This window comes from Lepus europaeus, chromosome 8, assembly GCF_033115175.1.
Source record: "Lepus europaeus isolate LE1 chromosome 8, mLepTim1.pri, whole genome shotgun sequence".
Taxonomy (NCBI): Eukaryota; Metazoa; Chordata; class Mammalia; order Lagomorpha; family Leporidae; genus Lepus; species Lepus europaeus.
The window spans coordinates 9,594,379-9,618,439 of NC_084834.1; the positions used below are offsets into that span (position 1 = coordinate 9,594,379).

Consider the following 24,061-nt stretch of genomic DNA (forward strand, 5'->3'; position numbering starts at 1 on the left):
TGTTTTCATGTTCAGACTTAATTTTCTTAAATCTCTCTTTCCTTTCTGAAACACAAAAATCATACATAGCTATAAATAATTATTTCCCTAACCTTTATGTGTACATTCAAATATACTGATAACAAAACGTTATGTCGCAAAACATTAAACTGCTCATTATAATTTTCAATACTTATAAAATGTTATTATGAGGAGAAAATAAATTTAGAATTGAGGAGAAAAAGAGTTAGAATCTAAAATAAATGTTAGATGGGAAGCAGGCCACACAGCGGACTCTATAACAAATGCCCTAAACAGCACTCTGGCCTCAGAATCAGCCCTTAAGGCATTCAGATCTGGCTAAAAAGCCCGTGAGAGCATTTCAGGAATGGAAAGACAAGACACTGTGTCAAAAAAGAGCCTAAATGAAAGATCTCTGTGAGTGAGATCCCAGTGGAAAGAATGGGCCATCAAAGAAGGAGGTACCTTTCTCTGAAAGGAGGACAGAACTTCCACTTGGCTTATGGCCTTGTCTCAATAATGATGGAGTCTGTGGACCCAAAAGGCTTCCATAGCCTTGGCAGCTCATGACAAGAGCCTTGGTTGATCACTGATGTCATAAATAAGAGTGTCAATTGTTCAATCAACAACAGGAATTACTGTGCACTTGCTCCCCATGTAGGACCTCTGTCCTTAATGAGTTGTACTATGAGAATTAACTGCAAAACTTGTCTTCAAATAGTACTTTATACTTTGTGTGTCTGTGTGTGTGCAAACTGTTGAAATCTTTACTTAGTATAGAGTTGGACTTCTGTATATAAAGATAATTAAAAATGAATCTTATTGAAGAATGGGATGGGAGAGAGAGTAGGAGGTGCGATGGGAGTGGAGGCAGGAGAGTGGGTATGGGTGTAAGAACTGCTATATTCCAAAAGCTGTATTAATGATTTATAATTATAAAATAAAAGCTTTCTAAAAAATTTAAAGTTAAATAAAATAAACTAAAATGTTAAAATTCATTTTCCAGAAAGTATTTAAGCATTATAATTCATTGATTATTTCTAATTCTGCATATTGAACTGATAAAAATCATATTTCACCCATTACTTGATAATGATATTTAACTTAAACATGTAATATTTACATAAGAAGAGACTATTAATTAGTTTCTACTGAATGAACAATTTTTGATTGACAAAAACAAAATATACAGAAAGTTTTCCATCAATGGATCTCCAAAGAAACAGCTGATCCATGCGTGACTCCAAACTGTTTCATTTCTGTCTGATAATTTTATGCTTATTCCCATATCATTTTGTTGGTTCCTAAAACATGTTCAAGTCAATTCTATCATATTCGCATAATTGAATTAAATACAATTTAGTATACTTAAATATAACTGCAAAACAGAGGATCGGATTTTTCTGAGAACAAAGTCAAATGTCTCAGATTTTAAATGTTTGAGAGACAATTCTAAAACATCAGGGGATTTTTAAGAATTAAATAACATTCAACCATTAAGCTAGCTTTGCAAATGTTTCTTAGCTTTTTGTTAGATTTTAATGGAAAACTGAGGAAGTCACATCTTTCCTTAGTAAATGAGGACATGGATTCTGGATTATTAAGCATCAAAATATGCCTCTGAGAATAAGCATAGGGAGTGTTGGAAACAATACAATGTAGGAGAGGAAAGGTTTTCTGACAAATACAACTCCTCTGAAATACAGAGGAAATCATGCAGAACATGATGTGATAGGGACTTAGTACCCCAGATGTCCTGATGAGATCCTTTTAAATCTGAGATTTTTATGATAAAATTAACTCACACTATTTCCTTTCATGTTCAGTGCTTTAATAAGAGCTTATCCTAGTAAATGATCACAAAATGTCCTAGGGTTGTAATCTTGTACAAGTTGGCATATTTACACCACAAGTCAAACCTGTCTAAATGAAAAGCCAGTTCAAATACAATGTGTATCTATTTTTGACAATTTCCCTTCTAGCATAAAGTTATCTTAGTTCAAATGTTCAGAAGAAGGATGATGGAACAACTAAATACTAAATTCATATAAATACAACATATCAAACTCTACCATCTACCTTTCAAAATTTACATAATATGCTTCTAGTAACCATTATGAGAAAATAACAACATACTTCAAATATGGAAAAAAATAAATGACATGACAGTAGAGTACTGAAACTTAACATGTAACTTTCCCAAGCTGCAACAAAAATAAATACTTCCAATTTAATGTTAATGTTATTGTTCTATTTTATATACATAACGGTTCTTCAAGAAGCTTATCAAAAATGAAGTTAAAAAATGAATTCATTTTGGTGCAAATGTTTTGGAATTTATGCACAGCTCTTCATTATATGCATTTCCATGAAATTTTTGAAGACCTTTGGTATACAAATATATGCATATGTACATATGTATACACAAAGGATCAGTATGCATACGTTTATGCAAATACGTATATGAAATAAACACCATGCTTCAGAATTCAAAAGCAACAATTTGACAGAATGCCATTGTAGTTCTCAAGCATGATAACACATAACAGTCACTCAGGAAGCTTTTATAATTCAGATGCAGGGGCTCCATTCCAAACCAGCTGAAGCAGCTGCTGTGCACTTGGAGCTGGAAACTCTGGTAGCTATGAACCAGCTTTCTATTTGCTTCCCCTCAACGCACACATGACTTTACAAACAAAGCTGTTTTTTTTAGGAATTCACCATTATTTAGCCCAACTGCCAAGCATTGCACGCATAAATATGATAGAAAAGAGTTCAAAATTACCCACTATTGTCCTCAGGGAATTTCTATTATGGATCCCCTTCTCAGTTGTAAACGTTAATATTATTTATTGACTCATGCTCACAGTCAATGTAATATGCAATTTACATGAGACAGTGACAACCATATCCACAGTCTAACCCAGATGCTCTACTGGAGAACAATTCCTAGTTCTACTGAAGCTTGACAATGCAATCAAAATAATCTTTGCCTGAAGTAAAGAAACAAAGACCTTCATCTTTTGTGTCAATTTCAGGAATGATTACTTCTCAAATAACCTTGAACAGACTTATATTTTGATTTCTCTGGCACTGCTGAATTTGAAAGAATTCAGAAAACATTGGTTCTGACACAAAGAAAGATTAACTAGGGTTCTAAAAAATCAATCATTTTTCTTAACAGAAAAATAGAAGGCAATACTACAAAAGACTTACGAAAATCAAAAATGTTCCAACTTTTTTCAAACAAACTTGTGTTTTTCTTTACCTATTTATCTCTTTTCATATATGCAGTTTTTAAATCCTCTACTGAGGATTTCTTGAGAGGCTGACCAGCTCCAGAGCCTGAACACCAATAAAATAATTAAGCAAAGTCAGTTATATTGTGTAACAAGGTATAGTTTCCAAAATTATATCCTAGTTCTGGCATTTGACAAAAGCCTTTCCTTGCATACTTTCTCATAAGTCTCTCATACCCCATTGCCCAGCCCCTACACCAGATATAGTTGTAATGACCTCGCCTGCAAATGAGTTGGGTAATGGAAATATTTAGAATTTCAGCTCCATAAACTGAGCTGAAAGTAATGAATGAACACTGAGGGTCCCAACTAGAACCTGAAGGAATATTTTGATAGCATCGCAAAAGAATCTTTAAATCACTGGGGGCAGTCTTAAATTGAAATAAAAATTGGCTTGGAGAACATATTGGGTTTCCACCCTGCATGTAAGATCCCACATCAGTGTTTGGGTTCTGGCCTAGGGATTAATAATTTCAGGTGGGACGGCACCGCTGCTCACTAGGCTAATCCTCCCCCGGCACACCAGATTCTAGTCCCTGTTGGGGTGCCAGATTCTGTCCCGGTTGCCCCTCTTCCAGGCTAGCTCTCTGCTGTGGCCCGGGAGTGCAGTGGAGGATGGCCCAAGTCCTTGGGCCCTGCACCTGCCTGGGAGCCCAGGAGGAAGCACTTGGCTCCTGGCTTTGGATCTGCGCAGTGCGCCAGCCATAGCAGCTACTTGGGGGGTGAACCAACGGAAAAAGGAAGACCTTTCTCTCTGTCTCTCTCTCCCTCTCTCTCACTGTCTTAACTCTACCTGTCAAAAAAAATTTAAAAAATAAATAAAAATAAAAAATAATTTCAGGCAAGGGGCTTCATAAATAAATCTGACTTTGACATGGAGCTTACCATTATAGCAAGTTCAAATGCCCAACATCTCCCAAAAAGTTGTTCCAACTACCATAGCACTCTTTTCATAGTCTAATGACAACACTTAGTGAACCAAGAGCCAGAAAAACAGTTCTGTGATCCTTGCATTCACTTGTATTTTCACCTGCTGATAAGTGATCATGTTGGGAAAAAGACTAAAATGACCTTTCTAGAAGGCACTGTATCTGAGGTCTCTGTTCTTGATTCAGTCCCTAAATTCACTTTTCCTATAAGAAATATAAATAAACACATACACACACACACACACACGGGGATTGCTAATTTGAATTTCAAACCAAATGAACTTTTTAAAAAAGTATTAGTAAGTAGAGTTTAACATAAGTTTTTAAAGAGCTCTATATAATTTTATTGCTATGAGAGGTTATAAAAATTCATGGAAAATGAATTATGAAAAGAATATGCAAGAGCAAAACATGAAAAGACTGTATATATTTTAAGTTTTTTGAACCAAAATATTTGTAGAAGAAAATATTTTTAAAAGATTTTGTTTATTTATCTGAGAGGCAGATTTACAGAGAGAGGGAAAGATAGAGAGAAAGGTCTTCCATATGCTGGTTCACTCCCCAAATGGCCACAATGCCTGAGCTGAGCCAATCCAAAGCCAGGAGCCGGGAGTTTCTTCCAGGTCTTTCATGTGCATGCAGATGCCCAGGCACTTGGGCCATCTTCCACTGCTATACCAGGCCATAGCAGAGAACTGGATTGGCATTGGACCCACTGGGACACAAACTGACACCCATATGGGACGTTGGTGTTGCAGGAGGAGGCTTAGTCCACTATGCCACAGCAAGGGCCCCCAACATATTTGTTTGAGATATTTGTTTGACAGAAGGCAGAGAGACAACCAACAAAAGAGAGACAGCTCCCACCTGCTCATTCACTATTCAAATGGCTGCAAAGGCTGGATGGCCTAAGACAGGAGCCAGGAACTCAACCTGGGGCTCCCATCATGGGTGTCAAGAAACCAACTACTTAAGCAATCACTATGTCTCCTCCTAGTTGGAAGCTGGAGTCAGGAACTGGAGATGAGAACTGAAATCAATTACTCAGATGTGGAGCACGAGTGTCCTAACCCTTATCCCATAAACTTTCCCTTTAATTCCATATTTTGCTATGAGCTGTACGAAGCATCCTGAGACAGTTCAATATCATGGCTGTCAGTACAAACATTTCAAATTTGAATGGGAGGTCCAGAGTGGGAGAGTCAAGAAGTTAAATTAGAATCAAAAGAAATGAAATTAGTGGTCTGTGAGTGCTAGAGTCCCATATCCACTGGAATTATGAACTTTTTATGCCTTTCTGTATAAATAATGCATCTATTGGAAGTGATACTTGTGCATATAAATAGGAAAGTAATTTAAATATTGATTACTTCAAAGATTGGTTTACAATGTCATATGATCTGTAAGCTATGCTTCAAAAGGAGAACTCCATGACAAAAGGACTCCATGGGAATGGAGCTACACATGGATTACCCTTCTTTGTGTGTATGTGTGTGTCTAATTTTTATTAATATAAAAAGAACAGATTTCACGTGTTTCATAAGTACAGTTCTAAGAAGATAACCATACTTTCCCTCTCCCCCTCTCCTCCCCTCAATCCTCCTCCTTCTTTCCTTCCTTTTATTTCTTTAATTTGTGCAGACATCCTTTCAATCCACTCTATAATCACAAGCTCAATTCACCACCAAGGAAAATGTTCAACTAGCAAACAGTAAGAAGACCATAGTTCTACAGGAGTATAAACAAGGGCTAAAACCAACAATCATATCACAAGATATCTGTTTCATTCCTATTTTTTTGGTATACTATATTAACTGTCAAATATCAGAGAAAACATGGTATTTGTCTTTTTTTTTTTTTTTTTGACAGGCAGAGTGGACAGTGAGAGAGAGAGACAGAGAGAAAGGTCTTCCTTTTGCCGTTGGTTCACCCTCCAATGGCCGCCGCGGTTGGCGCGCTGCGGCCAGCACACCGCGCTGATCTGATGGCAGGAGCCAGGTGCTTCTCCTGGTCTCCCATGGGGTGCAGGACCCAAGCACTTGGGCCATCCTCCACTGCACTCCCTGGCCACAGCAGAGAGCTGGCCTGGAAGAGGGGCAACCAGGACAGAATCTGGCACCCCAACCGGGACTAGAACCTGGTGTGCTGGCACCGCAAGGCGGAGGATTAGCCTAGTGAGCCGCGGCGCCGGCCGGTATTTGTCTTTTTGGGACTGGCTTATTTCACTAAGCATAACCATTTCCAGCCACAATCATTTTATTGCTAAAAACAGGATTTCATCTTTTTTTAACAGCTGAATAGTATTCTAAAGTTCATACATTCCACATTTTCTTTGTCTAGTCATCACAGTTGATGGGCATCTGGATTGATTCCACATCTTTGCTATTGTGAATTGAGCTGCAGTAAACATGGGGGTACAGATACTTCTTTCATATGCTGATTTCATTTTGTTGGGGTAAATTTCTAAGAGTGGAATGGGTGGGGAAAAAGATACCCTAATACACTGTTGATGGGAATGTAAGCTAGTCCAACCTTTATGGAAGGCAGTGTGGAGATTCTTCAGAAATCTGAAAATAAATCCACATATGGATTAACTCTCTTAAGATCAGAGTGCTTTGTCAAGGTTGGTAATAGGCTAATTATATTTCCGAATCACTTAGTAACTTCAGAACTATGAAACACCTCCTTACATGTAGTCATGAGCAAACAGAAATCACTTTTGATTTTTCTCTTTAGATATGAAACTAAATTGGAAAAAAAGGAGCCATCTACTTTCCATGGCCATTCTACAAAGAACACCAAATAAGTATTTGATAGATTAGTGTTGTCACTCTCTGGGGACAATGACAGTTTGAGCACAAACATACCAGTACTTTTGACAGGCACCTTGCTAATGTTGGTAAAGATGTGAGTGAATCTCAGCTGGTTGCCAGAAACAATTCCGAACACATCACTGACTCAACTTGCTCAACGATTAACGTTCATTAGGTAAAATCAGGGTTATAATTTGATTCCAGTGTGGCTATTTCTACCTATCCATTTGAATATTGCAATCTGTATCTTTCACTAGCACTTAAAATGATTTCGACTTTATTAGGACATTGGATTTGATTATGAGAGACAGCTACACTCTCATTCATACTTACAACATGAATTTTCTATGCTTGCAAAGCTGAAGTCTTTGACCACAGTAAATTCACTAAAATAGAGGCCATGTTGAGGGACCCCAACATTCCTCCTCCTCTCCTGGCCATAATTCCACTTCTGTACACACCTGAAAACTTCAGAAGATGCAGAACTGCTGTACTGAGTGTTACGCAGATGTATAGCTCTATTGAGTAAATTGATCTATTTTTACCATCACAGAGCTGTTCTTAGGTTTGTAAGTATAAAATAAAAGTGAAGTTAAAGAGAAATATTTATCTGGACAACCTATGGTTTATAAGTAGGTAGCCACAAAACCAAAATGTTATGAAATTCATATCTTTTTGGAATTAATTTATGGTATGCAGGATCAGGTACAAACTGGGGTGTGGTTAACATCCAGAAATCAAGTGTACCATTGACTTTATATATTCAAATATTTCCTACAGAAATGTTAACATGTTTAATTATAAGACAAGACTCCTCTGTGGACACTGTGTCCTATGATGTATTACCTTTCTAAAATATATACTTAAAAATCTAAATGTGCGAGTGTACCCTGCTTTGTTGATTTCGAATTAATAGGCTGTGAGTCTATACACCTTTCTGTCACATAATCAAAGAACACTTTTCCTTGTCTTATTGAGGAAACGTTTTTCAAAGCTTCCCAATATGTTAACACAGGGTGACTAATAGGGAGGCAGAATAACACAGACAAGAGATCAGTGCATTGAATCCGAGATGATATCAGATCTGGATTCACGGTCAATTAAATAAGTGAAACTTGTCAAATTGCCATAGTGTTCCTGTCCTGTTTACTTGTCTGCTAAAATGGCTTTTTGGACACTTAAATGAGTTACTGCAGGAGATAAAACACGAGATTTAAAAAGTAATCAAGGTGACAGATCATGATAGATATTATTATTAATATGATTATTGGTGTCATTTTCCAGCATGATAACATTTCTGACCTCTCCCATCATAGCAACAAAGCAAATGTTGGCTTTGTTGTTTGTGAATTCAGAGTGCTTATAGCTTTAGAATTTCAAATTCAGATACTGGAGAAACAAATTTATATTGAATAATATTCCAAACCAGGGAGATTATCTGTAATAGTTTAAAAGTTAAATAAATTCTTCAGATGACCACATTGGATACTGGTCTTCACCACTTACTACTATGTAGGGTTGACTTGATTCCCAGTAAATGACTGTAGTTGTCTTTACCTGTGAAGAGTAGGTGTGACCATCTGAGCCGCAAACAGGGTTGGTATAAACCACTGGGCACTGCTTGCATGAGGATGATACAGGGCCTCTCCATTGCTTATGGCCTATTCCCGCTTCTTTCATACTGTTAAAAAATAAAATATGAGTGTTCAATGCATTTCATTTTTAGAAGTCACACTTATATTAGCATTATTTATCGTCTCTGTTGTCATTCTAATTCTTGAAGATTAAAATAGCGTCAGTAAACCACATTCCGATTTCAGCATTTTAATCCATCCAGTGCTCTCAATTAGGATCATTGGTTTCATGTCTCAAAGTTTTCCTCGAATAAAGCTAGAACAATACCTTAAGTATATTCCTCCTATCACATGTAAGCTACAGCTGTGTTTTCCATGTGGATTATTTTATTATATAGCTGTGAGCTGTGTTTTTACAACTCCAGAAACAGAAGCAACACCTGTTGAGATATGAACTCATTCACACATCTGGAACTCCTTCAAAGTTTACCTTGTGTTCCTTTAAAAACAATATTAACAAAAAACACACCTAAATTCCCTTTGTGCCTAAAAGTGTAAGTACTAACTTAGAGAGAAAACAGTAATAAAGGGCTGTAATTTTCCAGAACATACCAGCATCTAGAGAGACAAAATTAGAAGATTTCATGACAGCAAATCCCTCTTTATTGTGTAGAAGTCTCTCAAAATAGACCCAGCAGGCTTTGATCCAGATGATTTGGGAAAACCCACTTGTTTCTGTTACCTACTTAGAATATGTTTCCCCACGTTGATCAAACTGCATCATTCCTTTGCCTATCTGTGTCAACAATTTAGGTAGGGAAGGGGTTAAAAAAAAGGAAGGAAGAACTAAGGTATCCATACGCAAACATTTAATATTTGGAAGGCCTCTAGAAAATCAACACTCATTCATTAGACTTGTTTATAGAGAAAATAATTTGGTATCTATGCCAGAATGAGAATAATATGTTTCCTATTAATTTTTATATGTTTTCATGAGCAAATCAAACATACAAAAGGGTGATTTCAAAAGACTAAAAAGCATGGCAAGGCATGGGTTTCTTTCTCTCTGCCCCCCTCCCACTCTTCCTGTCTTTTTCTCTCTACCTCTCAAGTTAGCAATTTAAAAAAATGTTAGGGTGTCATTAGAAAATCCTGAACTTGAAATTAGCTCTTAGGAACTGAAATTAAAAGGTACTTATGAGATAGGATTCGAGGTAAAACAAATTTATTTGTTACCTTCAATGTTAACTTGTTGAACACTAAATAAATCGCTCAGATTCCTAAAATACATCCCTAAAAATGTATTTTGTTTAGTTTTAATCCTGATCAGGATGTGTTGAAGTGAAATACTGTTATCAACTTTACAGTATTTTACATATTTATTTCATCACTTTCACTAGGAATTAATGCCAAACTATACCATTTCCTAAACAGATTGAATATAGAACTTTAGATGACAAAAAGTGAACAGGAATCCTTGCTTAAATATTATCCATACCATAACATATGGAGAATAGTGAATCATACACTTTTTACCATAAAATCCAAAAGGAAGCACTTGACATTTTGTCATTCTAAGACAATCTTAAAGAACAGACTTTACAATTTTCAAAATGGTTGAGAAAGTTTGGGTCTAAATTTTAAATCTGAAATTCTAAGTTTGTAAGATTTATGTATCTTAAATTATCTCAGATTGATGTGATTTATTCATTAAAAAACTAATCATTTATTTCATCTTTTCTAGAAAGTCAAACTATATTTTGACATATACAGGGCCATAAAAATGCAGTTTTAGGGTCCAGTGCTGTGGTGCAGTGGGTTAACGCCCTGGCCTGAAGCGCCGGCATCCCATATGGGCACCGGTTCTAGTCCCGCTGCTCCTCTTCTGATCCGGCTCTCTGCTATGGCCTGGGAAAGCAGTAGAAGATGACCCAAGTCCTTGGATCCCTGCACCCACGTGGGAGACATGGAAGAAGCTCCTGGCTCCTGGCTTCAGATTGGCACAGCTCCGGCCGTTGTGGTCAATTGGGGAGTGAACCATCGGATGGAAGACCTCTCTCTCTCTCTCTCTCTGCCTCTCCTCTCTGTGTATAATTCTGACTTTCAAATCAATAAATAAATCTTTTTAAAAAATGCAGTTTGGGGAGTAGACATTTATCAGAGCGGCTAAGACACCACATCCCATATCCAAGGGCCTGGGTTCAAGTCCTAGCTCCACTTTAAACAACAGTTTCTTGCCATTGTAGACCCTAGGAACAGCACACAAAGCTCAACTGGTTGGTTCTCTGCCTCCATGTGCATGACCCAGATTGAATTCCTGGCTCCTAGCTACCACCTGGCTCAGCCTCCCATTTGAGGAGTTACCCAGTGAATGGGAGATCTCTCCTTGCCTCCTTCTCACTTTTCTGTCTCTCTTCTTTCCAAATAAAATAAAGACAAAAACTTTTAAGAATGCAGTTTTCCAGGTATATATTAATGTTAGAATATGTAAAAATAAAAATAAATTATAAAAATCTTAGTTTAAATTAAAAATACGACAAACACAAATAATCTCACAATGTACTGGTAAGCATCAATGGAGATACACACATGAGACATATGTGTCTCTTTGTTTCAAAAAGGAAAACAGCTATAACTGAGAAAATAATGTTTCACATGCATAAACAAACTAAACCACCAAACATCTGGCAAATCAACTATATCATTAACAAGGGTTTTCATGTTCTGAGTAACTGATCCATTCTAATAACAGTAGTTTGGTAAAGCTTGGAGAATAAGGCAGCCATGTGCAGTTGTACAGGCTGCACACTTATAGACCACATATTTGGTGCATCTAACATTGGAAATAGCTTTACCTACCTAATGGTGTGTGGTATCTCTGGTCACTGTGAGTGACACCTTTGCATATCCAGGGTCCTTTTATCAAAAGGTATCAAATGGCTCAGAATTTGTTTGATTTGCTATTTAGAAATGCTCCACCAGAAAATTAGGGTTCTTCATAGTTTTGTCTATTAAAGAAGCTTATTTTTTCCTTGGGAAATTTAGTAGACTAGATGAGGCTAGAATGGAATATTTCTAAGACTTAATGCAATGGCATGTATTGAATGGGACATGGAATCATATATAATTGCATATCAGTGGAATGCATGCTGTGTTGTTTGGTTTTCAATCATATTGGAAAGAAATGCATTTTGATGGGGGAGATGAAGTTGTGGCAGTCACTGCACAGGCCAAGATGGGCAAAGAATCTTCTCAAGGGAAGACGACATTGGCTCAGGCTGTCAGAATGGCTGCCTGGCCACTGCCTTGGAGCAATGACAGGTAAGAAACTGAATCTGGCAAGAGTGTTAATGGGCATATTATTCTGATATCCCTGGAGTGAAAGTTATTTCTTATCTGTGTGGGTAAATCTCATGCTAATATACCACAGGACATTAATATGTTGTTAACTTATTTTGAATTATTATCAAATCGGGTAATATAATTTGCTCACATTAATGAAATACAAAAATCAAGATAACTTAAAAACTCTGAATGCATTTAGAAAATATTCTTGCAATGAAAATATGCTGAAATAAATGTACACCTTTAGCAGAACCACTTTTCAAAAAACTTTAATTTTAAAATTTGAATTAAAAATTTATATACTTTGAAATGGCATCCTGTATTTGGCCATATCCTTTCCTTGAAATGGTAAAATATTGTATTTTTGAAGCAGAAAAATGAAATGTGTTATAATAATATTTTATGAAGTCATTCTTTTTCCTCAGAATCTTCCATTTAAAGATTCTATCATACAAGGCACTAAGTAAGTTGGTTTCACAGCAATCTAAACGTTTCTGAAGTTGGAGAAATTAAGCTGATGTAAGGAAATGTGTACACTGCTGACGTTCATTCACATGAACTTCTGGGGAAGTTGAGTTCACCTGAACTAACATCTCGTGTGTCTGACCTGCCTTCTACACCGGCTACTTCATACCGGAGACTTCAGCATATGCCTCCAGCTTCAAGGTAATACGAAAATTCAACCTCTTTTTCTTCTTTTTCTAGTAACTGTGATGTTAATTAGTGCTACATCTGTTTATTCAATTAAGGTCTACTTAATTTTCTGTTCAGTTAATGATGTTGCACATTTCACAATATAATTTGAACAAAATTTGCATGTTTGGGGATTTAATTTGACTTTGGAAAGAGGATAAATGATGTTACCAAAATGATTAACAGGGAAAAAAGATCTCATTCAACTTGATTTAAGTTTCACATGTACCCATGTCATTAATCAGTATTGGAAAGTCAGTAACTTTCCTAGGTCTAATTTCTTCACTTGTACAACGAAAAACTTCATCATGATGGATCATTTGATTGTGAACAATCTGACACTACAAATCTCTATAAAATTACTTATGTGGAGAAATGTAAAAAAAAAAAAAATTGGAAACACACAGTAATATGGGCCACATGTTATAATTTTAGAATTTGTTAGTGCTAGCTAACATAAAAATATCAGGTGTAGGATGAGGTTGAATGGGGTAAAAGATTAGTAGGAACGCTGAGGTTGCAATCCTTTGCTCTCTCCAGGAAACACACAGCAGACATGAAGAAAGTTCCATCATGTGACAACTAGTGAAAGAGGGAAGACAGAACACGAGAACATTCTAACAGGCATAACTTCCGTGAAAGTGTGCTGAAGAAACAAATAACACTGCACTACAATGCTAAGGAACATTGCCAAGAAATCATAAGGCAAGAAGCCAGAGCTGTGGCACGGTGGGTTTGGTTGCTGCTTGCAATGCAGTCATCCCTTACCAGAGCTCGGGTTCTAGTCTCGCTGCTATACTCCTGATCCAGCTCTCTGCTAACGCATCTGCGAAGATGGCCAGAAGTGCTTTAGGCTTTGCCACCCATGTGGGAGACCCGGTTGGAGTTCCAGGCTCCTGGCTTTAGCCTGGCTCAGTCTGGCCACTGTGGCCATTTGGAGAGTGAACTAGCAGAGGGAAGGTTCTCTCTCCCTCTCCCTCTCTCTCTCTCTCTCCCTCTCGTCCCCTCCCTCCCTCCTTCCTCTCTCTCTCTCTCTTTTTTTTTTTTTTTTTGATAGGCAGAGTAGACAGTGAGAGAGAGAGACAGAGAGAAAGGTCTTCCTTTGCCGTTGGTTCACCCTCCAATGGCCGCCGCGGTTGGCACGCTGCGGCCGGCGCACCGCACTGATCCGATGGCAGGAGCCAGGGGCTTCTCCTGGTCTCCCATGGGGTGCAGGGCCCAAGCACTTGGGCCATCCTCCACTGCACTCCCTGGCCACAGCAGAGAGCTGGCCTGGAAGAGGGGCAACCAGGACAGAATCCGGCTCCCCGACCGGGACTAGAACCCGGTGTGCCGGCGCCGCAAGGTGGAGGATTAGCCTAGTGAGCCGCGGCGCCGGCCCCTCTCTCTTTCTTTGTCATTCTGCAGGTGCTCATTATGCTACAACACCCATCCCTTAGCTCCCTATATTTAACATAATTAGAAAATTACTTAGTTTTTCTTCAGTGATAAATGTTCTTAAGCAAAGTAAACTTCTAAGAGTTAATTGTGTTACTACTTTAACCTCAAGTAACTTTACAGTATCAGCACAAAGTATGAACTAAGATTCGTGTTCACAAAAAGTATGTGATTCTTAAAGATCAATGAGACTCTATATTTGGAAAAATATATTCATATTTTTAGAACAAAAGTGACAGATGTGTAACTTTAAAAGGAAAAGTATTCTACCTAAAAGAAAACTATTCACAATGCAACATTTCCTCAAAAGATGAGAAAATATTCTGTTTGAATATTTAGAATATATTTTATATGACAAAATGCATCTTGGTAATAAAAGGTTCATTTTGGGATTTTTTTTGTTTTATGTATTTGGTGCTATAATACTGGATGTGTGTATATATTTAAAATTGTTATTTCCTCTTGTTAAACTGAACCTTTTATCATTATATGAAGACCCTCCAAGCCTCTCTTTACTGCTTTTGCTTTAATTCTTATTTTATATGTTTTAAGAATGGCTAATCCTATTTTCTTTGGGGTTCTATTTGCATGTAATATCTCATTTCATCCTTTCATTTTTAGTCTATGCATATCTTTAGAGCTGAAATGACTTCCTTGTCATATGATTTCACAGCATATGATTGGATCTTGTTTTTTGTCCATTTAGGTAATTATTGATAGGTAAAAGCTTACTTCTGCCATTCTCCTTGTTTTTCAATTTCATTGTAGTTTCTTTCTTTTTTTAATCACTTCCCTGCAATCCTCCTGTGTGGTTAAGTGATTTTTCTCTAGTAATGTGTTTTGATCCCTTGCTTATTATTTTTGGTAAGTCTGTCATAGGTTTGTGCTGTGTGATTACCATGACACTTGCAGAAAGCTTATTTCTCATAAAAACCTATTTTGAAATGATAGCAATTTAACGTTGATTATTAGTACAATAAAAAAACCAAAAAAGATAACAATACTAATGAAATTTCTATGTTTACACTTAAAAAAAATAATTTAGCTGCTACTCAAAAAAATAGGCCTGGCAGTCCTACCAGAAGCATTTAACAATGAAATGCTGTGCTTTGTTTTAGAAAGCAGTCATTGAAGGCCATGCCAAGTTCAGGGAAGGAAGGCAGCCCTTCCTACATGGAAATCACCATGATTGGCCTCCTTCTCACTTAACTTCTTTGTGGGAAAAGGAAGTTATCGAAAAAAGAAAGGGGCAAGAAGCTGCTTGTTCACTCCAGTATGATCCATGAGCTTAGCAGAGTACAAAGCTCTAACAGTACAAGAGATCTTTAAAAGGAGAAAGTGAACTATGAAAAAAACTATGCAGGAATTTCAAAATTTTTTGTACCAAAATAAACTTTCTTTAAAAAAAAAAGGTAATAAAAGATTCATTTGAGAGGCAAAGATTCAGAGAGACACACACAAAGCGTGCACTCCTATATCGTTCATTCCTCAAAGACCACCAACAGCCAGGTCTGGGCCGAGGCCAAGGCCAAGAGCCAGTATCTCAATCCAGGGTTTCCTAACTGGGTGGCAGGGACTGAGTTACTTGGAGCATCACCTGTGCTCCCAGGAGCTGCGCTGAGAGGAACTTGGAGTCAGGAGCTGGAGCCTAGGGTCAAACTCGGGCACTCTGATGTGTGACATGACCATCTTCACTGGCATCAAGTGCTGGTCTGCCCCAATTTATCTTCTAATTGTCGAAGTCCTTTTGTATTTTTCAAGTTAACAACTCATTAGCTAAATTGAAAAGAAAGCCGCAGATTTCACTCCATAGTATTTTTGTCTCTCCCAGATTTGTTTGTTTCCCATCTCGAAAGAGCATATTTTCAAGCAAGTCTTGATGCTTCTGCAGTTTAAACAGAGTAGAGGCAGAAATGTTCTTCAAGAAATGTTTTCTCATCGCTTGCGTCACAGCTAAAAGATCAGAAAGACTCTTCAGGAAGAGTTGTATTGCTTTCATGTTTAGTATAGTGTCACCTACAGTTACAGCTGCCTCTTATGTTCTAGGAAGTGAATAAGGAATCATTGGAAATCGTATCACTAGTTCGCCCCGTGACGTCTTATCTTTTCAGCTACAGAGGATATGGTTATGCACCCCTCTAGGTGCTGTTTGTATCGATTTCCTCATGAATATACCATGCAATGTGTTCAGAACTATTTTTCAATCTGGAGGTATCAGAAGGAAAGAGTCATTGAAGTGCATGGAGTTCAGATGTTACCTGCAGAGAAAAAACCCGTAAGTGTAGTTTGCAATGGGGTTTTCCAATGATCCAGGAAGTGATAAGGACAATCCAAAGTCTGTGTTGACAAACTTTTTTTTTTTTGACAAGCAGAGTTAGACAGTGAGAGAGAGAGAGACAGAGAAAGGCCTTCCTTCCATTGGTTCACCCCCCAAGTGGCTGCTACAGCCGGTGCTCTGCGCTGATCCGAAGCCAGGAGCCAGGTGCTTCCTCCTGGTCTCCCATGCGGGTGCAGGGCCCAAGGACCTGGGCCATCCTCCACTGCCTTCCTGGGTCACAGCAGAGAGCTGGACTGGAAGAGGAGCAACTGGGACAGAAATCTGGAGCCCCAACCGAGACTAGAATCCGGTGTGCTGGCGCCGCAGGCGGAGGATTAGCCTAGTGAGCCATGGCACCAGCCATGACAAACTTTGATACAACCACTGATGCTATTTGTTTTGGAAAATGTTTTCTGATTCCACAAGCACATTTTCACCACCTGTGTGGTGCCCTCCCAGCCCTGACTTAACTTACACATTTCTGCATTGCTTGTCCATTCCATTATACAAATCATCCACATGCTGCCCTTTCCCATTTAACCCAAGTCCTCTTCACACTCTCTTAATTCTGAACCTGTTTCTTGCTCTTGTAAAATCTGCAGCACCAGTAGGAGACACACAGGTGCCTAGCAGTCATTCCTTCCTCACTTCTATTTCTCCTCCTTCTGAAGTTTGGAGGAGAATGGAGTCACTTAGGGCAAAGGCCAAATTGTGCAGCCTAAAAATATTTCTAGCTTCTGTTGGGGTTCTCCTTTCAGTCGCAAGTGAAACCAGCTGGGCAGTAAATGATGTCTCTTTAATTACAGCTTAGGATTGTGCATAAGTTATATTTAACCACTGCGTCCTCCAGAGTCACCATACTAAATATTCTGACTTCTGTGCAATGTATCCAGCCCCATTCCTGATTTTCATTTGTTAGATCATGCTTACAGAAATAGAGCATCTGTGATTGGGGAACATATTAGTCTGCACATCTGCTGTTGGATGTTCCTGGGAAGTTGCAGACTTTAACAACTGGAGTTTTGTGAAGAGTCAGATGAGTTAATAGGCAGCCAGGTTGCTCCCCGTGGGAACTGAGGGTGCAAAGTGCTTGCTTTACCCCAAAGTTATCTTCAGCAAGGCAAAAAGACCTGCCTGCCCACTCCTTGGGAGCTACCAGTCTTGGCTTGAGAATAGCAAGGGAGTGGAGACTCCACCCTTCTGAGTTCCCAGTAAGCAGTAAAACAAGTTAGGTATCCCACCCCTCCGATGGCTCTTTTGTCTCAACATAAGCAAGCTTATTTACTGAGATTACAAATCAGGTCTTTGATGGGTTTGCCCCTGCCCCCCCCCAAAAAAAATGTGCCTAAAACCCCCAGTACCACCAGCCCCTTTGGATTTTGCCTCTGTTGGAGCCCTGCTCCAGAGCACTCTTGCTAGAGGTCTCTGACTTAAATAAGTCTTGCTTTTAGATACATCTTGCTTTTCTCTTTGCCTTGGAAATTCTTCTTCCACGTGAGACAAAGAACTTAACAGTTTCACCTCTCACAGTCATGGAAGCCAAAGCCCACATAAATATCAAGCACTTGACTGAAACCAGACTCGTGATCCTACTGCACACTCTGTGGGCTCCAGGTGATGATCTACCCATGTTCTCTCTGCATCTGGTGAGCATTCCTTGTCTCAGGGCCACGACTCTTCCTGCTCCAATTCCATGACCCTCTCTGCCTGGGTCTACGTCAACCCCCCTCCATCTTTCATACAGGTACTTGTGATTGTACTTCAGGTCAACCCAGAAATGCAGACTTACTCCTTCCAAAGATCCTAATCACATCTTTTGCCACATGGGTAATATTAAGTCTTATGACACATAAGATGACATTCACAGATCCACGAACCACAGCCTGGGTCTATCTTTGGGGCCATCATTTAGCTGACTGTAGGAAAGATACTTGAAAAATGTGAATTTCCTTTTTTCACAAGAACGGGGCTTTGGGAATGGAGTTCCTGGATTGGAGCGATGTCTTGATTCTATGTTTTTATTCTTATCAACTCCTTTACATCCAATGGGAGAATCCTGGAACTGCAACAATGTCTTGAGACTTAGAAAAGTTGTTTTCAAATATATGTTCCATCTTAACCATGGACCTCAGGCCCTGTCTAACTGGTTTTTCTGTCACTAGAAACCACTGGTGGACTTTAAAATTCATCTCATTTCTCAATGAATTATGGCATCATTTTTTATTTTTCTCTTCACTAATCTTAGGAAGCCTATGTCAGTGTTATAGCTGTGAAGAATGGAAAAAAGAAAACAATTAAGTCCTCAGGTTTATGGATAAGAAATAAAAATGTCAGTTTTGTCATCATGCCTCAGCTAACCCTACATTTTATTGGGAGAAGTACAGAGAAAGCAAGCAATGTGTTTTTTTTTTTTTTTTTCTATCTCTCTCTTTCTTCACTTGCTTCTCGTGATAAAGGGAATTGGGGAAGAGCTGCAAGGCAAGAGTGCACAGACTTAATGTCATAAGACAAGGAGAGATTCAGGTTCTTTGCATTTAAGATTGACAGGAAAGAAGTCACTGCAGTACACCAGGCCTCTGCTGAAGGAAGTACTGTCCTCAGGCCTTGCTTCCAGGACCAATTTACTCTTTTTTGAGTTTTGCTGAACACAATTTCCCAAAACTATTTCACACACTCTCTCCCCTCTACATATTATCCTTTCACTTTTTAATCACAAGTCATTGTTCTTCACCTCTGTTTCCCTGAGCCTGGGGAGACATCATTGAATGTGAGAATAAAGGAAGAATAGATGGATGAAGAAAGAAAGAGAGGAAACAAGGGAGGTAGGGGGTGAAGGGCAGGTGAGTAGGCCAGGGCTCCTGGTTAAAGCACTAATTATGATCTCTTTTTCCTTACCTTAACGTCCACTTAAGAAGTAGAAATTGAGTATTATTATTTTTCTTATTGAATAAGCTGTTTATAAACAATTGATTAATTTCAAACCATGTGAAGAATGTCATTAGCTTTTCATATACAGAGCCAGCCAGGACAGAATATAAATGATAAACTTGGCTCTGAATTCAAGCAAAAGTCTCGTTTCTGCTAACCATTACTTTATACCATAGCATAAAGGGACATGACGAAGCATTTCAGATAATTTCCTCCAAGCGACGCAGTCTATCAGGGATTTTTTCAGCCTTGTGTTTCAGAATTTTTTGTATATTTCCATTACTCATTTAAGAAGCATTCAGGAGCTTAAAAATTGGGCTCTTCACAAATGTAAGAGAAAGAGTAATTTATAAGAGCTTCCTTTTTTTTTTTTTTTTTTTTTTTTTTTTTTTTTAACAGGCAGAGTGGACAGTGAGAGAGAGAGACAGAGAGAAAGGTCTTCCTTTTCCATTGGTTCACTCCACAATGGCTGCTGCGGCCGGCGCACTGTGGTGGGTGCACCACACTGACCCGAAGCCAGGAGCCAGGTGCTTCTCCTGGGCTCTCATGCGGGTGCAGGGCCCAAGCACTTGGGCCATCCTCCACTGCCTTCCCGGGCCACAGCAGAGAGCTGGTCTGGAAGAGAGGCAACCAGGATAGAATCCGGCGCCCCAACCTGGACTAGAACCCAGGGTGCCGGCACCACAGGCACAGGATTAGCAAAGTGAGCCGCAGTGCCGGCCTAGGAGCTTCTTTTCAAAAGCACTTTAATTCCTATAAGACCGTTGCTAACTTACTGCATTGTTTGCCTTCTCACAGGACTTTTTACAATAACACAATCTATTTAATCTACAAGCTCTTGCTAATTTCCCTTTGAAAATGTCAGTCTTTTTTTGTCCTTCTTTCTGGCCAAAGGGAGATCATGCAACATGGTGTAGGCTAAGAGAGTTCTCCATTTCTCAGCAGCTACACCAACAATGCATGGGCAGAATGGAGAGATGGTTTCTGATTGTTGACATTTTCTCCTATTTTACCAACCACAATGCTCGAAAGTAGAATTCTCCGGCTCAATAAAAGTTAGTGAATCTTAGTGTGTTGCTCCCAAGGCTAAATTAATTTTCATTTATTTATTTCTATATATTTGAAAGATAGAGAGAGAGATCTTCCCTCGATGGATGCACTCTCCAAATGCCTGCAACAGCTGAGCTCAGGCCAAGATGAAGTCAGGAGTCCAGAATTCAACCCAGGTCTCCCAGGTAAGTGGCAGGGACCCAGGTACTTGAGCTTTCAACCACTGCCTCCCAGCGTGTGCATTAGCAGGACTCTGGAATTTGAAGAGGAGCTGGGACTCAAATCCAGGCACTGTGATAGGAGAGATGGGCCACCCACCTGGTTTACCCAATGCCCCATCCCCAAGACTGACTGACTGGCTTGAAAGATGATTTCCCCAGAGCTGGCCTCTCTCTTCCTATGTAGAAGGGAAGCTCAAATGAGCAACTTACTACAGCGGGAATCTATAAGAGGTTTAAGATCAAATAACATTTTAATATTTTCTTGTTTGTGTTTCTTGTCAGAAGTTTTTTTTTTTTTTTTTTTTTTTTTTTTTTTTTTTTTTTTTTGTCTGTTTGTAAATCCATGTATGGGTTATTTAGAATTTCGGGTTTATGTAAGCAGAGAAAGCCTGTGGCTTATTTTATTTTGGTCCTGTCAGTATATACAATCTCCTCATCCCTGCTTACTTAAAGGATTGTTCCTTTGGATATAGCACAGCAGATCAGCATGCACTGAAATTATATGCTGAAGGTCCAGTGTGGAATTAGTATTAACGTATTTTTTAATTAAAAAAAAATTCTATGGGGTGGACATCAGGCCATGGTGTGTTTGTGTTAAGCCACTGCCTGGAATTCCTGCATCCCGTTTCAGAGTGCTGCTTCCAGTCCTGACTCTTCTGCTTCCAATCCAGCTCCCTGCTAATGTGCCTGGGAAGCAGATGATGGCCGAAGTACTCAGGCCCGTGCCACCCACACAAAAGACTCAAATGCAGCTCCCAGCTCCTGACTTCAGCCTAATCCAGTCCCAGTTGCTGTAGCCATTTGAGAAAGTGAACCAGCAGATGGAAGATTCTCTCTCTCTCTCTCATTCTGCTTTTTCAAAAAATAAATTTATTTTCCATGGTACTTATTATTATTTATAGGGTACACACACACACACCCACATTAAAAATTATCAGATCAGGGTAACTGTCAGAGCTATCATCTCAGGCAGAAATCATTTGATGTGTGTGTTGGGGACATTCAACATTCTCCAGTATTACTGATGCATTTTTCTCTTGTTTATGTGTTATTTGGTGCATCGTTTGAGTATTAGTGAATGTCTTTAATCATTTCCTAACAGCAGACCCAATATAATCTGATGGTAAACCTGTCCTATGAAGCTCACTGGCTGTAGGTACAGGGGAAGATCCATGTTTATGCATTATTATGGCATGTGTAGAGAAGGGAAGCATGTTTATGAACAATACATAAGTGACCTTCACTGCATTCCAAGAAAATTTTTACTGACACTGAAACTGAATTTCTATGACACTGAATACTACTCATCATTTTAATTTCTTTCCTACCATTTCAAATTTTAAAAACTGTTCTTTTCTCATAGGGTCTACAAAAACAGACTGTCATCAAGATTTTGTCCAAAGCCAAGTGTTTTGATTTCACTTTAGGAAATTATAAAGCTACAAACAATAGGAAGAGCCTTGTTTCCTAAAGCAGCAAGAAATAGGGCCATTCTGTTCCCTCCATCCCTAAAATCCTTTTCTTGAGCCATCAAAGAAGGATGTACTTTTCTCTGAAGGGAGGAGAGAACGTCCACCTTGCTTATGGCCCTGTCTAAATACTGATGGAGTCTGTGGACTCAGAAGGCTTCCACAGCCTCAGCAACTCATGTCAAGAGCCTCGGGTGATCACTGACGTCACAAATAAGAGTGTCAATTGTTAAATCAATAATATGAGTCACTGTGCACTTACTCCGTATGTAGGACGTCTGTCCTTAATGAGTTGTGCTATGAGAATTAACTGTGAAACTTGTCTTCAAACAATACTTTATACTTTCTGTGTCTGTGTGTTTAAACTATTGAAATCTTTACTTAGTATAGGGTTGGTCTTCTGTATAAAAATAATTAAAATGGATCTTAATGAAGAATGGGATGGGAGAGGGAGTAGGAGATGGGATGGGAGAGGGGTAGGAAGGCAGATATGGGGGTAAGAACCACTAAATTCCTAAAGAAATTTGTATTCATTAAATAAAAGCTTTCAAAAAAATCCCCTTCTTGGTTTAACACATGAATAAGAAATTAATTTTAATTGAGTCATAAGACTGAATTCGAGGGTATATTTATTCTAACACAGCGCAACTATAAATTGATATAGAAATATTTGCAGCAATTTAGACATACTATTTCAAATATATTTCATTTTAACTGTCACAAAATGAAAGTGTAGAAAATATTTGCTAGACACAGACCTCAATTACACCAGTTGAAATAAAACCATTATTCTTTTAAGTTATAATCTTCTCTAAGTTCTCCAAGCACAGAACTTCAATCTTAGATTTGAATGTGTAAAGATATAAAGTAAAAATATAATTCTCAACTAAATATAGATTAGAATAAAGGTTGTGCTTGCAAATTTCATAATCTTCAAGGTGAAAGAGTTTCAAAATCCATTCTATTTTAAGATAAGTAATGGTAAACATATGAAGGCATTGAATTTATGCTCCAAGTTTTGGGAATTTTTTTTTGTTTGTTTTTTATTTTGTTTTACTCCTTACTTAAACAGCCATGCTAACATTGATCTACAGGAAACCCAATGTTCTTTTTCATCATGAAATTACAGGTATAAATTTATACTATCACTTGAAGAAATGATTAGATTTTTTAAGCTTAGAGCTTTTTATAAAAAAGATTATTGCTTGGATAGCATATCTATCATTGTCATCAAGAGAAAATAAGTTATAACTTAATAATCCCCTTGGTGAAGTTACATTTGACAAACCCAAAGACTGGAATGAAACACAGATGTTCAATAAGTGGTGTAGCTTCACTAAATATAGAATTTGAGCAGAAGTGAAAATGTAGTTTATGAATTATGCATTGAATTTCATATTCAATAACTACCAGAACCCTCTAGATTCTCAGGAGCATGTCAGCCTACTCAGAGCCACCCGGCCCACAAGCCACATCTCTAGAACCTCAGGTTTCCAAAGGATATGAGGAAAATCGCTCCTCTTTTAGCAGAAAATTTCCACCATTAGCATTTGTTCCAGGCTATGCTCTCCATATCTTGCATGAAATAATTGGTGGGAGGGCCTGAGGTCCCATTTTCTTTGATGACCTATTTGAACTTTGCTTCTAAGGCGCTAAGAATTTTTTTTTTTTTTGGACAGGTGGAGAGGACAGTGAGAGGGAGACAGACAGACAGAAAAGTCTTCCTTCTGTTGGTTCTCCCCCCAAATGGCTGCTACGGCCGGCGCTGCGCTGATCTGAAGCCAGGAGCCAGGTGCTTCTCCTGGTCTCTCATGCGGGTGCAGGGCCCAAGCACTTGGGCCATCCTCCACTGCACTCCCGGGCCACAGCAGAGAGCTGGCCTGGAAGAGGAGCAACCGGGACAGAATTTGGCACCCCAACTGGGACTAGAACCCGGGGTGCTGGTGCTGCAGGTGGAGGATTAGCCTATTGAGCCGTGGCGCTGGC

At 38.7% G+C, this 24,061-nt stretch overlaps 1 protein-coding gene across 5 annotated transcripts in view; it reads right to left on the reverse strand.

Moving 5' to 3' along the window:
* The window catches only part of SPOCK3 (SPARC (osteonectin), cwcv and kazal like domains proteoglycan 3), a 499,116-nt gene that overhangs the window by 170,751 nt on the left and 304,304 nt on the right, over positions 1 to 24,061 (reverse strand). For 4 of the 5 annotated variants that reach the window (XM_062199005.1, XM_062199001.1, XM_062199004.1 and 1 more), the window contains one exon: positions 8,599 to 8,722. The exons of the other annotated variant lie outside the window; for it this stretch is intronic. In XM_062199005.1, the coding sequence (XP_062054989.1) occupies positions 8,599 to 8,722 (124 nt within the window). The remainder of the gene's footprint in view (positions 1 to 8,598; positions 8,723 to 24,061) is intronic. 5 annotated transcript variants of the gene reach the window in all.